The sequence below is a fragment of the Schistocerca serialis genome, chromosome 9 (genome assembly GCF_023864345.2).
Source record: "Schistocerca serialis cubense isolate TAMUIC-IGC-003099 chromosome 9, iqSchSeri2.2, whole genome shotgun sequence".
In the NCBI taxonomy this organism is placed as follows: domain Eukaryota; kingdom Metazoa; phylum Arthropoda; class Insecta; order Orthoptera; family Acrididae; genus Schistocerca; species Schistocerca serialis.
The window spans coordinates 427,399,814-427,417,670 of record NC_064646.1 but is presented as its reverse complement, the minus strand read 5'-3'; the positions used below and the strand labels follow the sequence as shown (position 1 = coordinate 427,417,670).

Here is a 17,857-nt window from a genome sequence, read left to right as displayed (position 1 = left end):
ATGATGTGGAACGAGTCAAATTTTCCAATACATGACATAATTAAGTTAATTTAACAACATAATTAAGTTAATACTACAACTTTTTTATTTATTGTTTTTTTAATTTTTTAAAATAATTTTTATGTTTGGTTTTTTCTTTCTTTTCTTAATTTATATCTAAAAATTCCTCTATGGAGTATAAGGAGTTGTCATTCAGAAATTCTTTTAATTTCTTCTTAAATACTTGTTGGTTATCTGTCAGACTTTTGATATTATTTGGTAAGTGACCAAAGACTTTAGTGGCAGTATAATTGACCCCTTTCTGTGCCAAAGTTAGATTTAATCTTGAATAGTGAAGATCATCCTTTCTCCTAGTATTGTAGTTATGCACACTGCTATTACTTTTGAATTGGGTTTGGTTGTTAATAACAAATTTCATAAGAGAGTATATATACTGAGAAGCTACTGTGAATATCCCTAGATCCTTAAATAAATGTCTGCAGGATGATCTTGGGTGGACTCCAGCTATTATTCTGATTACACACTTTTGTGCAATAAATACATTATTCCTCTGTGATGAATTACCCCAAAATATGATGCAATATGCAAGCAGTGAGTGAAAATAGGCGTAGTAAGCTAATTTACTAAGATGTTTATCACCAAAATTTGCAATGACCCTTATTGCATAAGTAGCTGAACTCAAACGTTTCAGCAGATCATCAATGTGTTTCTTCCAATTTAATCTCTCATCAATGGACACACCTAAAAATTTGGAATATTCTACCTTAGCTATATGCTTCTGATTAAGGTCTATATTTATTAATGGCGTCATACCATTTACTGTACGGAACTGTGTCTTATCAAAATTCAGTGAGAGTCCATTTACAAGAAACCACTTATTAATTTTCTGAAAGACATTATTGACAATTTCATCAGTTAATTCTTGTTTGTCAGGTGTGATTACTATACTTGTATCATCAACAAAGAGAACTAACTTTGCCTCTTCATGAATATAGAATGGCAAGTCATTAATATATATTAAGAACAACAAAGGACCCAAGACCGACCCTTGTGGAACCCCATTCTTGATAGTTCCCCAGTTTGAGGAATGTGCTGATCTTTGCATATTATGAGAACTGCTTATTTCAACTTTCTGCACTCTTCCAGTTAGGTACGAATTAAACCATTTGTGCACCGTCCCACTCATGCCACAATACTTGAGCTTGTCTAGCAGAATTTCATGATTTACACAATCAAAAGCCTTTGAGAGGTCACAAAAAATCCCAATGGGTGGTGTTCGGTTATTCAGATCATTCAAAATTTGATTGGTGAACGCATATATGGCATTTTCTGTTGAAAAACCTTTCTGGAAACCAAACTGACATTTTGTTAGTACTTCCTTTTTACAGATATGTGAAGCTACTCTTGAATACATTACTTTCTCAAAAATTTTGGATAAAGCTGTTAGAAGGGAGATGGGACGGTAATTGTTGACATCAGATCTATCCCCTTTTTTATGCAAAGGTATAACAATAGCATATTTCAGTCTATCAGGGAAAATGCCCTGTTCCAGAGCATCAATTCCATGTGAGTTTTTGCTTTTAAGCAAGTTTATTATTTTCCTAATTTCAGAGGGAGAAGTGGGTGAGATTTCAATTGTATCAAATTGCATAGGTATGGCCTCTTCCATTAACAGCCTAACATCTTCTAATGAACAACTGGATCCTACTATATCCACAACATTTAGAAAATGATTATTAAAAATATTTTCAACTTCTGACTTTTTGTTCGTAAAGTTTTCATTCAATTTGATGGTAATACTGTCTTCCTGTGCTCTTGGTTGACCTGTTTCTCTTTTAATAATATTCCAAATTGTTTTAATTTTATTATCATAGTTGCTGATTTCAGACATGATACACATACTTCTGGATTTTTTAATAACTTGTCTTAATATAGCACAGTAGTTTTTATAATGTTTGATAGTTTCTGGGTCACTACTCTTTCTTGCTGTCAGATACATTTCCCTTTTACGGTTACAAGATATTTTTATACCCTTAGTAAGCCATGGTTTGTTACATGGTTTCTTACGAGTATATTGAACTATTTTCTTGGGGAAGTTGTTTTCAAATGCATTTACAAAAGTGTCATGAAATAAATTATATTTTAAATTGGCATCAGGTCCACAGTACACCTCATCCCAGTCTAACTTCTGTAGGCTTTCCCTGAAATTTGCAATTGTTAAATCGTTGACTGAACGTACTACTTTGGAGGACTGTTTTAACTTATCTTGGTCTATAAAGAAGTTATCTATCAGTGAGCTGCTGTCCTTTACCACCTGAGTAGGAAAATCAATAACGGGTGTCAAATTGAAAGAACCGAGTAATACTTCAAGGTCATTTTTCCTATTACCCTCTTTCAGAGAATCTACATTGAAGTATTTGCTTCCCCCTGTCTGACAGATAGCACAACAAGGAGTCCAAATTTTTCAGAAATAGATGAAAATTTCATGATGGGGACCTATATACAGTTACAATTATAAATGTGCCTTTATTTAATTTAAGCTCACAGGCACATTCTTCTATATGTTTCTCTACACAGAACGTTTTTGTTTCTATACTGTTTGCACAATGATAACTTTTGACATATATGGCAACTCCTCCTTTCTCCATATTTTCTCTAATTACATGTGCAGAGAGCTTATATCCACTTACATTTACCTTGTCCATATCAGCAACAATGTGATGCTCAGACAGGCATAGTATATCCACGTATATCTCGTATTTCATCCTCAGCTTCTAAATCTTCTAAACAAACCAGAAGCTCATCTATTTTATTCTTTAAACTCCCAATATTTTGATGAAATATACTTACATTATTTTTAATTATACTTTTATGAGAACCTTTCCTTATTCTAACATTTGCAGTACTCTCCTGTTTAAGTTTCTCATTGTGCTTAGGCCTAGTTCCTATGCCAGTGGTCACATGGTGTTCAGAGAGGCAGATTATGTCAACTGGGTTGGGTGACTTTAATTCATTAATGCAATTACCTAGGACTGAGATACACTTGGTGGAGATAAAATTTCTGGTGACTGGTGAAAATTTATAACTGACAGCTGTGATTGGTGATCCAATGTGCTAGAATTGTGCTGTTTAATTTCTTTCCTAAACTGAAGATTTGTTTCAATCCTGACCTCTCGTAGAACTTGACATCTTTCTGTCTTACCTATCCTAAAAGAGGTGCTGCTCCAACACCTGTAACCACTTGGTATTTTACCATTCATGGCAGTGCCTCCCCCCCTTAAATTTCCTGCTATTACCCCAGCCAGCTTACCCTTCCCTTTCCTGTTGAGATGTAGACCGTGCCTGGTATAGTCCCACCTACTGAGAGAATCAACAGCAACCACACCAATATGAGCCCCCGCACCTGACCCAAGCAGCCGTTCCAACTCCAAATTATCTCTCCCAACAGAAGAGCTCAAATGAGGCCGGTCATGGCGTCTCAGGACAGATACAAATTCAACATTGGTGTGTCTCGATGCCGACGCAATCTTTACCAGGTCACACTCTATACTGTACCCAGAATCTCTGTCGATGCTGTTCCCTGGCCCTCCCACAATAACCACGGTGTCTTCCCTGGTAAATCCTTTACAGAGTGAACCTAAATCCTCTGTCACCTGATCCAGACTAGCACTTGGTTTGAAAAAATTAGTACCTGGTATTCTGGTCCTAATTCCTCCTGCAGAAGTTGGCCTACACATCTGGCATGAGAACTGCCCAACAACAAAACTTTCTTGCTTTTCGATGACTTTCCTACATTCTTTTTCAATTTCCTGTTGAAAGTTTGTTGTGTCCTGTCTACACCTACCTCTGCTTGAGGCTCATCAATTTCTAACTGAAGCAATAGGTCAAATTTATTCTTGACATTCACCACAAAACTGTCAGACATAGTTCTAGGCCTGTTCCTTCTGTTACTTGTTGCCACTTCCCACCTCTCTTTGCCCTTCTCCCTCCTTAACCTGTCCAGATCTTCCCTATCCTGATCTAGCTCAGCCTGAAGGGCAGCAATTTTCCCCTCCTGTTCCACTATCTTCCTATCTCTGCTGCAAATCCTACATAACCACTGATGAGCCTGATCCACTTTCCCGGCACCCGCGCTACTGCAGTCCCCCCAATGAAAAAAACTATTGCATCCATCACACCAAACCCCGAACTAACAATTCTACGGCAAGTCAGACACTTCTCACTCATGGCGAAAATAATACTTTAGCTAGACTAAATCAATTAAATTACCGAAAATCAAAAAAGACGTTACAAGAATTACGCCTATTCACAAATGTATATAAGCAAGTTTCTGATTTAAAATTCCGCTGTTTTTCTGAGATCTGTATTAAAAAAATGAAGGTATACGCTATTTATGATATATTTCACTCGATGGAATGAAAAAAAGGACAATGAAACGAGTTACTTTAAGTTTGATTCTCCAAAAACGTTACGAGAATTAGGCCTATAAACAAATGTATATAAGCAAGTTTCTGATATAAAATTAAGCTGTTTTTCTGAAATCTGTATTAAAACAATGAAGTTATACGCTATTTACGGTAGTTTACTTATTTGTTACCGAGAAACTAGTCAGATTACCGAGAAACAAGAAACAAACATGTTTACAAAATTTAAGCCTAAACGCGACTTCGCGAAGTTACGATCTTTTCGTGTTTTCTGAAAAAATACGCAAAAAAGTGAAACCTTTAACGGCAAGACTAAACGATACACTAATGCACATATTTAATATGTTGTCGGTGTTAAACTAAATTATATTCCTGTCTAAATCACTTAACTTTCTGGAAATAGTTTCTGGGGTCACTTACTCGGCGGCCACCTTGGATCAGTCCGGAAGCGCGCGACCGCTACGGTCGCAGGTTCGAATCCTGCCTCGGGCATGGATGTGTGTGATGTCCTTAGGTTAGTTAGGTTTAAGAAGTTCTAAGTTCTAAGGGACTGATGACCATAGAAGTTAAGTCCCATAGCGCTCAGAGCCATTTGAACCATTTTTTTCGATGTTCGAAGGACAGATTTTGAGTATGAGATGGGAGATTCCTCCTGAAAACAAGTGAGCAAATAAAGGAAAGGGACTGTAGACATCTTTGGTAATATACATACAATATGCAGACGTGATCATTTCAGTTTTGTTTCATAAATAGAGGACGTTTTAATACGTAATACTAAACGAAGGAGAACTGTTTTCAGAGTAATATTTTAACGGCTCTAATCACCAGAGATTATTGTTAACACTGCAGAACTCATTCACGTTGCGCTTCATGTTTTAAGTGGTGGGATCTGACGGAGATTGATGATTGCGTTTTGTCGCGTTAACGTAAGTAAAAAAGTCTCAACAGATTGTATCTTCACAATATATGTCTCCTGCAAGTGGTGAATAAACAGTTTCGATTTTCTGCTCATAATCAGCTTGTTCAGTAGATAATATTGCTCATATTGTCACGGTAGTGTCTACGTTTATTTTGAAGTAACGGCATATGCGAAAGATACAGAAGTCTTCGTTTATATTTTTACGAAACCATACTAGTCTAAAATAATTTTTGAATAATGACTGATTCTGCTGCTTGGATATCGACGAGATATGTAAACATAACTTCTAGAACTCATATTGAAGTTGAAGCCCTTGCGTCCGTGTTTGTTTGCAAACGAAATTATTTTTTGACGGGCTTCCCGTTGAGCAAACAGAACTTTTTCTTCTTTTACCCAGACATATTACGCTGAAGTGACAAGACCGTCAGTGTTTTTTTTTTAATTTTATTTCTTTTTATCTTGTACTGTGGTTTTTGTGTTTTTTATGTTTTGGATTACAGTTGGTTTTCTTTCACATTCTGGTTTCCCCATTATCTTCACTGTGAAAAACTTTCACTGTCACTTTTGTTAAATAGTAACACAGAAAACCACAAAAACAACAGCATTTGGAAACAAGGATGAAATCCATTTGGTCCTATAGCTTCAGTGAAACGTATTTTGCTAAGGCAAGAAAAAATTGTGTTTGCACAAGGTGGACCAAATCATAAACAACTTTACTTCTGTCATTTAGTTAGCATAATTATTCATCTTGTAAATATCAAGAGACGAATATTAACAGTTACTGACTGAACAAAATTACTGTGTTAAGGATGTTACGTAAGTTACTTTCACAATCTGCACACACTCTTGTCATTAGCGTGTGGAAAACTAGTATGGTGTATAAGCTGTACAGCCAGTCATATTTTTCCAATTTTATTTTGTGCAAAGAATCGGAATGCACTCAGCACGTGTGTGTCTTCGGTACAGTCTACCAGACACTTCCCGCGGTTTAAGAGGTGTAAAGAAGATAAAGTACAGAGAAGCGTGCTACTCCTCAGCATTACGTCTGTCGAGTCCATACAGTACCAAGTAATGGAGAGGCATGAGTATTCTTGAACATTTAGAACGTCGAACAGCGAACTTCTTCGGTCTAGATTTATTACTGGTATACGTGTTACAAAATCCGCGTTTGTTTAAAAGGCGTATCTGCAGTGCCATAAAGTTGGTTGTCGATTAACTGACACGTTTTTTGTCAACATTGTGCAAACATAAGGTGACTATAATTGCAGACAACTTACAAATTTGTTGAGTCGTCTGCAATCCAGACAGTATAGATACATGATAGACCCAAACATAATGCACAAATACATCGAAGCGTACTGGAGAGTTGACTAATAATTACGTCTTAGTATTTAGTCTTTACGACCAGTTATTCTGAGCAAGGTGACAGATAGATGGTTCTTTTGTTACTATTACAAAGTAAATGTAACTATGTTAACTGAGTGTGCGTCTCTATCGCACCGTATTTAGTGTAATCGTGTTTCAACATCTTCTGCCTATTTTATGTGTAAACTAGAGTTAAGCATTTTGACGCTTGGGCTATAATAACGTTCAAATAATTTTTGGGATTACCCTGCTATCATAAGTGTCATAGTGCATCTAACTTATAAGTTTATAAACAGCAGCGTTTCAGATCTATTAACTCAGTGACGTTTTGTCAGACTGCCAGTTTCCGTTCGCGATATTCTGTACAGCTGCTTAGACGAGAATATATTAAGGAAAAAAAAAATGTAATTTTGACTTTGAATATAGGCACCAGGCAAAAGTGTTACATTACACTGTAGGAAATACTGCAACCAGCTCCAACTATTCTTGAGATGGTTTTATTATATTATTACTAGTTTCGGGCCTTAGCCCATCGTCAAATGATAGCGTTGACTTCTCTGCAAGTTTAACGTTGTGTCTTCGTGAAAAGCCCTCCTTTCAATATTATAGGACAGAGGTTTGATTTTCTTTTACTATCTGTGAAAGAACTAAAAACAAGATGGCAGATACGTTTCCTTTTCTATTACACACATCAAAAAATATTTTGCATCACCTCAGTTTCGAGAGTTCCGGAACCATTACAGAAAATTGGAATAGAGATCAACATAAACATCATTTCCGCCCTTTTTATTGCTCATGAAAACCACACATTACATGTTGTACCACCATACAGCAAGACGTTCAGAGGTAGTGGTCCAGATTGCTGTACACATCGGTACCTCTAATACCCATTAGCACGTCCTCTTGCATTGATGCATGCCTGTATTCGTCGTGGCATACTATCCACAAGTTTATCAAGACACTGTTGGTCCAGATTGTCTCATTCCTCAACGGCGATTCGGCGTAGATCTCTCAGAGTGGTTGCTGGGTCACGTCGTCCGTAAACAGCACTTTTCAATCTGTTCCAGGCATTTTCGATAGGTTTCATATCTGGAGAACATGCTGGCCTCTCTAGTCGAGCGATGTTGTTATCCTGAAGGAAGTCATTCACGAGATGTGCACGATGGGGGCGCGAATTGTCGTCCATGAAGACGGATGTCTCGCCAATATGCTGCCGATATGGTTGCACTATCGGTGAGAGAATGGCACTGACGTATCGTACATCCGTTAGGGCGCCTTCCATGACCACAAGCGGCGAACGTCGGCCCCACATAATGCCACACCAAAACATCTGGGACCTTCACGTTGATGCACTCGCTGGACAGTGTGTCTAAGGGGTTCAGTCTGACCGGGTTGCCTCCAAACACGTCTCTGACGATTGTCTGGTTAAAGGCATACGACACTCATCGGTGAAGAGAACGTGATGCCAGTCCTGAAGGGGCCATTCGGCATGTTACTGGCCCATCTATACCGCGCTGCATTGTGTCGTGGAGGCAAAGATGGACCTCACCCTGGGCGTCGGGAGCGAAGTTGCGCATCATGCAGCCTACTGCGCACAGTTTGAGACGTAACACGATGTCCTGTAGCTGAACGAAAAGCATTATTCAACGTGGTGGCGTTGCTGTCAGGGTTCCTCCGAACCATAATCCGCAGGTAGCGGTCATCCACTGCAGTAGTAGCTTTGGGCGGCCTGAGCGAGGTACATCGTCGACAGTTCCTGTATCTCTGTATCTCTTCCATGTCCGAACAACGTTACCTTGGTTCACTCCGAGACGCCTGGACACTACCCTTGTTGAGAGCCCTTCCTGGCACAAAGTAACAATGCGGGCGCATCTGATCCGCGGTAATGACCGTCTAGGCATGGTTGAACTAAACACGGGCCGTGTACCTCCTTCCTGATGGAATGACTGGAACTGATCGGCTGTCAGACCCCTTCCGTCAAATAGGCGGTGCTGATGCATGGTTGTTTACATCTTTGGTCGGGTTTAGTGACATATGTGAACAGTCAAAGGGATTGTGTCTGTGATACAATATCCACAGTCGACGTCTTCAGGAGTTCTGGGAACTGGGGTGATGCAAAACTTTTTTTCATGTGGGTACAATCCATACTAATCAATGGACTGAACTAAAAACAATATGGCGGATGCATTTAGTTACGAATGTCAACAAATGTATCCGTCATTTGTTTACATTTGTACGTAAATGCGTCCATCATTTTGATCAGTATGGATTGTAACAGAAAACCAAACCCCTGTCCTATAATATGTAAAGGAGGGCTTTTGAAGAAGATGCAAACGTAAAACTTGCGTAGAAGTCAACTCTATCATCTGACGATGAACTCAGGCCCGAAACTAGTGATGGTATAATAAAATCGTTTCAACAACACTCGTGACTGGGTGCATTATTTCCTTCAGCGTAATCTACAAGAACAACTGCGATGCTCGCCAACCAAGATGGATAAAAAATTTACAGATTATGTTAAGGAAAAAGGGAAATACAAGATACAGAACAAAATCCGATTAGAAAAGAGTGTCATTGTTCTTGTTGTTTATAGGTTTCATGTTTATTCTCTGATGATAGTGACAATGTTTTCTCGTTCTGCAGAGTTGGTTATCCGTGCTCGAGGTGCGAGAAGACGCAGACCTTAGCCATGCACAACAGGCTGCGCACTGCCGGTGAGTACACCCGCTAAACTAAATGTATTTGTTTATTTAGTTTCAGAAGCGCTACGTACAGTACGCACACAAATTACGTCCACATAATAACACAAGGCAATAGCAATTGCTGGTATGAATTGTACATATACAAGAGTGCTTAAATAATATCAAGATATCATTAAAGAGAGTGATTAGCAGCAATGCTAAAACTTTGGAGTGTTCTACCCAGTCTGTATGTTATGTTATGTGCTAAATTCATGAATAAACTTTCGCTAGCTGTTGTTTAATGGTTCAAACTTCTTGTGTTTAAACCGAAAAAAGAAAACAACAAAGCCTGTGTATGTCTTCGCTGGTGTAGACTACGTCTCCCTCTGCCACCTCTTCTGTGCTGGAACTTAAAAACTCTCTCACAAATTTGAATTTTCAAAGAAATGATGTAGAAGCTTTCTTCTTTAACAGAATTTTACTGATAATTCTTATAATACTCGAAAACCTCATACAGTACTTTTTGACAAACGAGCTGTATCAATTACAGTTTCATATGATATTAACCGAAGTTCATTCTCAGGCGAATGACAGATAACAGAAAAGTGACAGCCAAAACGGCTTCCTCCGTTCTCTCGGTGTCATTGCGATTGTCACGGCAGTTCTTCTTCCATGGTAGGCAACATATCTTCCAAGACAAGATCAGACGACAAGAAATAACCGCCCAAACGGCAGGTAACGTTCGAAAGCAGTAAGCTTGCTATCGTCGTCGCGACTGCGTGCATCCACAGCAGAATACACGCAGTAACTTCCGAACAGCATACTACACTAACTCATTACTTAAATAAAACTTTTATGGTCGTGATCATCATTCGTCGGTTAGGTAGATGCCTTGTGTGTGTGTGTGTGTGTGTGTGAAATCTTATGGGACTTAACTGCTAAGGTCATCAGTCCCTAAGCTTACACACTACTTAACCTAAATTATCCTAAGGACAAACACACACACCCATGCTCGAGGGAGGACTCGAACCTCTGCCGGGACCAGCCGCACAGTCCATGACTGCAGCGCCTTAGACCTAGATGCCTTGTGACACATCACTTCACCAAACCGATATAATACACTACTACCTTTAAACTTTGGCATTAATTGGCATCCGAAAAATTATTAAATTATGTCCGGCCAGAAACGTGCGTAGTCGACAGCACTGTCTTAGGACAGATGAAGATATTACTGCGTACAAGTTGCCAAACGCGACAGGCAGGGGAACAAGAGCTACACATTTTGTGGTTCTCTGCAGCCACACAGATCGGTTTGGTTCCCAACGAGATCCCATCTTCCCATAGGCATGCTTCTTGTCCTTATTTCGCTCCTTAATGTATAGGATTTCACAATTTTTTTCAGTTCACATTTTCATCATATGCAAGGGCTTCCTTGGGAAAGATCGTGATCCATAGTTTGTTGACTGTATCTCGCCATAGCTGGAGTGTAGATGCGCTCCGTATGGTATCTAAAGAATTTGTACTACGCAAGAAGATGTCTCTGGTTTCTGATCACAGTGTGATCGGTTGATATTCATACAGAGGTTTGTATTTTGTACATTCTGTCTTACGCCTGTACCTTTCGGTCGCTTCATGGCTATACAATGCGATTTGAATTTGTATAGAGAGTTTGTCAATCGCTGTCCGCTTGACACAGTTCATCTTCTCTGATTTTGTTAGTACTAATATTTGAAATAAAGAACAATACTAACTACAAAATAAAATTTAAAATACACATAAATCATCAAAATTTTGTTATTCTAGTTCATTTTTTCTCAGGCTCCACGTATCTGGTGGTCTCTCTTTGGTTCCCTTCGCATTTCTGTCACTCATTCTTACCTCCTTTCTCCAAAAACCAAATCTAACTTCTAATGTTACATTGTTCAGGTTTACAATACAACAATTATAATACGCCATAATTCGTTCAATAAATAAAATGCGACATTTAATTACAATAAAAGAACATCAGAGAACTAACAAACTACTAAAGTATCCAACTGAAGAGCAAGTTCAGGAAAAAAGAGAAATATTGACTGCCTCTCTTTTATCATATAGGAAGTACAGAGGTCAGTTTCTCTCCAGTTTTATATCCACTTCTGCGCTCCTAATAACGATTTTAAAGTGAAACCTAAGATTTAAATTTTCTAAGAGCACACTTTTAGAAGCTGCGTTGTTGTACGATTGTGGCCTGCTGTGGGCCTTTGAGTCTAAGAAAATGCCACTGACCTCACCGTGGTTTGAAACTGTGAACTTGAGTTCAAGAGGTCGACACCTTAAGTACTCGTCCACCGGCACCAGCACAAATACAAATAATCATGTAATTAGTAATACAGCTTAAAGGAACTAACAACTGATTACGTAGGGACTTCAGAAAGTAGATTGGACATGTCGTTCCACACTGGCAATAAGACCATTACCCAAAAAGAGTGGGTCATTGTTAGAGGAGAGCACCAGTTCCGGGTTTCCTGTAGACTTCCTCGCCAATACTATGACCCCTGAGTTCTCTCACTTGAACCCATTGGACATTTTTGTGTGGAGGAATTTAAAAGCTTTGGTGTTTTCCAGAACTGTTGACAGTTTCACGAACTCTGTGAGTGCATTGTCGTTGGATGTCAGTGCGTCCGGAACTCGCCTGGGGTTTTTGAACATGTACGGGTGTCGATGAGCAGACTTAGTGAGGACTGCCTTCCCACGAACGGTGGTCGCGCGGATCATACACTGAAGGGCGAAAGAAACTGGAACACCTGCATAATATCGTGTAGGACCCAAGAGCGCGCAGAAGTGCCGCAACACGACGTGGCATGGACTCGACTAATGTGAGAAGTGGTGCTATAGGGAACTGACACAATGAATCCTGCAGGGCTGTCCATAAATCCGTAAGAGTACGAGGGGGTGGAGACCTCTTCTGAAGAGCACATTGCAAGGCATCCCAGATATGCTTAATAATTTTTATGTCTGAGAAGTTTGGTTGCCAGCAGAAGTGTTTAAACTCAGAAGAGTGCTCTTGGAGCCTCTCTGTAGCTACCCTGAACATGTGGGGTGTCGCATTGTCCTGCTGGAATTGCCCAAGTCCGTCGGAATGCACAATCGACATGAATGGATGCAGGTGACCAGACAGGATGCTTACGTAAGTGTCACCAGTCAGAGTGGTATATAGACGTATCGGGGTCCCATATCACTCCAACTGCACATGCTCGATACCATTACAGTCCCCTGCTGACATGCAGGACCCATGGATTCATGAGGTTGTCTCCATATCCGTACACGTGTATCCGCTCGATACAATTTACAATTTGAAACGAGTGTCGTCCAAACAGGCAACGTGTTTCTAGTCATCAACATTCCAATGTCGGTGTTGACGGACCCAGGCGAGGCGTAAAACTTTGTGTCGTGCAGTCATCAAGGGTACACGAGTTGTCGATGATGTTTCTTTGAATAGTTCGCACGCTGATACTTGCACGTTGCCAAGCACTGAAATCTGCAGTAATTTGCGAAAGGGTCACACTTCTGTCACATTGAACGATTCTCTTCAGGCGTCGTTGGTCCCGTTCTTCCACGATCTTTTTCCGGCCGCAGCGATGTCGGTGATTTAATGTTTTACCGGATTCCTGATATTCACGGAACACTCGTGAAATGGTCGTACGGGAAAATCCTCACTTCATCACTACCTCGGTGATGCTGTGTGCCATCGCTCGTGCGCCAACTATAACACCACGTTCAAACTCACTTAAATGTTGATAACCTGCCATTGTAGCAGCACTAACCGATCTAACCCGCGCCAGACATTTGTTGTCTTATATAGGTGTTGCTGACAGCAGCGCCGTATTCTGCCTATTTAAAAATCTCTGTATTTGAATACACATGCCTACACCAGTGTTTTTGGAGCTACAGTATATGTTTTAATGTGTTTCTTTCCAAGTGAGTATCTGCAGTTTGGGTCCCTGCGGACTCTGTTACAAAGTGTTCATGTACTCAGTGATAATATGTCATTTCGGGAAATTCATTGGTTTCTGAGCCTTTGTTTATTAGAATTAGTTGCTTGTTGCCGGCCGGTGTGGCCGTGCGATTCTAAGCGCTTCAGTTTGGAACCGCGTGACCGCTACGGTCGCAGGTTCGAATCCTGCCTCGGGCATGGATGTGTGTGATGTCCTTAGGTTAGTTAGGTTTAAGTAGTTCTAAGTTCTAGGGGACTGATGACCTCAGACGTTAAGTCCCATAGTCCTCAGAGCCATTTTAGTTGCTTGTTTCAGTGCCCTCTACTCGCCCTTTCGTTTGTCCCCATAACAGTCAAGCACCCTGTGTTTGTTATTGGCTCTGTTGTAACATCTGTCTGATGGGCATTGAATTTTTAATCATCCCTTACAACTCTCGCTGCTGGTTGCCGTGAGGAAGGCCCGAGTTGGATTTCCGGTACTGCCAGGGATCTTTCCTTGGTGGGACGGTTGGAACAGAGCTCACTCAGCCTCGTGAGGGCAATTGAGGAGCGGTTCAAGAAACTTGACAATTTATCTTCTTTACCTTTTTACCTCTATAACTCTACTGGGCCATTGGCAGATGACGTGGATGTTGGTTGGAGCTGGTGATACTGCTGGATGCAGTGGGGATAAGGGCGCGCCGTCTATTGCTGGACACCAATTCAAATGAGACACGGTGCTCTAAACTGTCTGAGATGATGGCGGCGTGCATAGCACAAAAGTTACCGGTTTTAAGGCAGGCCTCTCCGATGTTGTCCCATATAACCTTGAGTTTGCACTTTAATGTTTCAGCATCTGCGTATGAGTAACTTCCACAGGGCATTTTGGCAGGACTCTTGTCATCCAGTGCCGACATTAACAGTTGGGAACGGGCCATTTTATGGCTGCTGCAAGCCGGGGAGGCTCTGTAGTCGCAGGTGTCGTGTGCGACTCTAGGATCACATCTGCTGGCCGCCGCTTTTCGTTGTCGCGTTCAAGTGGCAGAGCAGAGGCCACGTTATGAGTCTGATGAAGGCAGACGACTCATGGACCTATTTATGTGTTGCCAGTGTTCTGCAATTCCCGGGAGTTGAAGTTGCTGCGTCAGGGGCAGCCTACGGTGCGACTGAATAGAAACGAATCCGTCTGCGTCGCAAAGGCTACAGCGGCAGTGGTGAGTTTCTGCGGCGTTCATCACTCGATGGATGAGATACCAGCACAACTGAGCGTTAGGTATACAAGCGATCGACTGCCGTAGCCGTTATCACTCTATGCTCCTATCTTTAGATGGTGGTGGTTTACCAAAGACAGTTTCCGTCATTCGAACTCAAAAGAGAGCGCTAGTGCATAACTGACTAGGCTGCTCTCGCACAGTAGCTCGACCCGCTGTGTAAGGCCGAGTAGGTGACAGGATCGAAGTCTGCACACAATTTAAGTCAGCCCTTTCCTGTTTATTGGGCTAGTCCTGTAAGTGCTTTGCCATATCCTAAAAGTATGTTCTAACCGCTACACTTATCAGATGCAAAAATGACGATACTAAGTTTACGTATTATCTCTGCTAGCACAAAAGTCCTCAAACAATGAAGAGGTTAGACCATTACTGACGGCGACCATGCGCGATAAATGTGTAATGGAAATTCTTGCGTTGTGAATACTGTACTGATATTTGGGCAGTGCGCTCAACTGTACTCTCTTACGAAATCTAAATGTGTGTGATTCCAAGATTCTCACTGGGCAAGCTACAGGATAATTATTTGTTGCGGTGGGTGGGGAGGGGCTAAGCGGGGAAAAGGGTGGAAGGTGAGAGAAAGCGGTTCCACCTGCTACAGTGCTCACAGTTTGTATGTTCATTCCCTGTAATTGTGGATACATGGCCAAGACACGTTGGGCATGCGTAATAAAACGAACCGATGGCACTACTCCTGCATCATCGCATCCGGCGCCATTGCTGTAGCTCGAACAGAATAGCTTTGTGACTGACACAATGCTGCGGGGGAAGGGAGTAAGGGCAGAGTTAGCAGCCAGCCACCCTTTACAAGGTTCTGCATGTACCAAAAACAGCTTGTATGTGGCCCACATGAAAGAAGTGAGATTGGCTGGCGGCTGACCTCTCCCCCACTGGGACGTTGTTTAATCGACGTATTGGGCTGGCGTATAGCTTTGTAGCGTTTTTCCATAAGTTTGATGTACGCAAGAGATACACGTGAGAGAGACTTTAGCCATCACTGTTTGCAACAGTCGCCAACGTAGAGGTAACTTTTCATTCCCACGACGTGTTTTTAAGATGAAGAACTCGTCGAGTCGTGTTAGGAGCGCATTTTCATCCGGATGGGATATTCCTTGAAGGTTGTTCCTTAGAGAGCGGAAACATAAAAATCTGAGGAAGCAAGATCAGGTGAATAAAATGGCTGCGAAATGACTTCCCAACCACACTCCTGCATAGTGCTTTTAATCAGATCAACAGAATGCGGGCAGGCGTTATCGTAGAGTAACCTCACTTCGCGGTGTCTTCCTGGTTGTTGTTCTTGCATTGCGTCTGCAAGATGTCTCAGTTATGGACAATAAATGTCACCAGTGCTGACTACACCTCAGCGAAGCAATTCGTAGTACACCACACCGTTGCAATTCGTAGTAAACCACACAGTTGCTGTTCCACCAAATGCATAACATTATCTTTCGTGGGTGCACGCAGGTCTTTGTATTCGGAGTTGCTGCTTTGTTTGGGATCAACCATTTCTTGCTTTTCCTGATGTTAGCATAAAGACACCATTTCTTGTCACCAGTAACGATACACGATAGGAATGCTAGGAAATGTTCACGGACCAATTGATGACGAGCAGAGATGCACATATGGCCACATGCTGACTTCTGTGATTTTGGCTTAGAGCGTGCGGTAACCATACACTCGACTTTTGAACCTTCCCCATTGCATGCAAATGTCGCACAATGGTGGAATGATCACAGTGCATCACATTTGCCCGTTCTCGTGTACACTGTATTAATGCGTTTAAGCGATCTTCATCAAACTCCGAAGGTATTCCTGAACGTGGAGATTTACTAATGTCAAAACGGGAAAGCCATTTCTTTCCCTTGCTCTGTTCAGTGGCATTATCCCCATACAAAGCGTAAAAGTTTCTGCCAACCCTCTACTGAACTTAAACAGAAGAATATGTCAGAAATATTCCGATTTCTTCACTTGGCATTCTATTTTCTAGCGTCCACAGCTCCAAATGACAAGATGTAAACTAAAAATAAAAATGACAGTCGATAAATAAACCCATAACAACCGGAATACTAACGTGAAAAGCAAAAAATATTACGAACTTACATACTAACCTAATATAATTCCAGTCACCATCCACATAATCTTGCCACGTGGCATAGTGAAGTACACCACTGGCCATTAAAATTGCTACACTACGAAGGTGATGTGCTACAGAAGCGAAATTTAACCGACAGGAAGAAGATGCTATGATATGCAAATGATTAGCTTTTCAGAGCATTCACACAAGGTTGGCGCCGGTGGCGACACCTACAACGTGCTGACATGAGGTAAGTTTCCAACCGATTTCTCATACACAAACAGCAGTTGACCGGCGTTGCCTGGTGAAACGTTGTTGTGATGCCTCGTGTAAGGAGGAGAAATGCGTACTATCACGTTTCCGACTTTCATAAAGGTCGGATTGTAGCCAATTGCGATTGCGGTTTATCGTATCGCGACATTGCTGCTCGCGTTGGTCGAGATCCAATGACTGTTAGGAGAATATGGCATCGGCAGGTTCAGGAGGGTAATACGGAATTCCGTGCTGGATCCCAACGGCCTGGTATCACTAGCAGTCGAGATGACAGGTATCTTTTTCGCATGGCTATAACGAATCGTGCAGCCACGTCTCGATCCCTGAGTCAACAGATGGGGACGTTTGCAAGACAACAACCATCCCCACGAACGGTTCGACGACGTTTGCAGCAGCATGGATTATCGGCTCGGAGACCGTCGCTGCGGTTACCCTTGACGCTGCATCACAGACAGGAGCGCCTGCGATGGTGTACTCAACGACGAACCTGGGTGCACTAATGGCAAATCGTCATTTTTTTCGGATGAATCCAGGTTCTGTTTATAGGATCATGATGGTCGCATCCGTGTTTGGCGACATCGCGGTGAACGCACGTTGGAAGCGTGTATTCGTCATCGCCATACTGGCGTATCACCCGGCGTGATGGTATGGGGTGCCATTGGTCACAGGTATCGGTCACCTCTTGTTCGCATTGACGGCACTTTGAACAGTGGACGTTACATTTCAGATGTGTAACAACCCTTGGCTCTACCCTTCATGCGATCACTGCGAAACCCTACATTTCAGCAGGATAATGCACGACCGCATGTTGCAGGTCCTGTACGGGCCTTTCTGGATACAGAAAATGTTCAACTGCTGCCCTGGCCAGCACATTCTCCAGATCTCTCATCAACTGAAAACG

At 41.6% G+C, this 17,857-nt stretch overlaps 1 protein-coding gene across 1 annotated transcript in view; it reads left to right on the top strand.

Annotated features, from left to right (window-relative positions):
* The window catches only part of LOC126419760 (lysosome membrane protein 2), a 667,863-nt gene that overhangs the window by 26,921 nt on the left and 623,085 nt on the right, over window positions 1-17,857 (top strand). Inside the window, exon 2 of the mRNA XM_050086935.1 lies at window positions 9,352-9,422. Within this exon, the coding sequence (XP_049942892.1) occupies window positions 9,398-9,422 (25 nt within the window). The 5' untranslated portion in view covers window positions 9,352-9,397. The remainder of the gene's footprint in view (window positions 1-9,351; window positions 9,423-17,857) is intronic.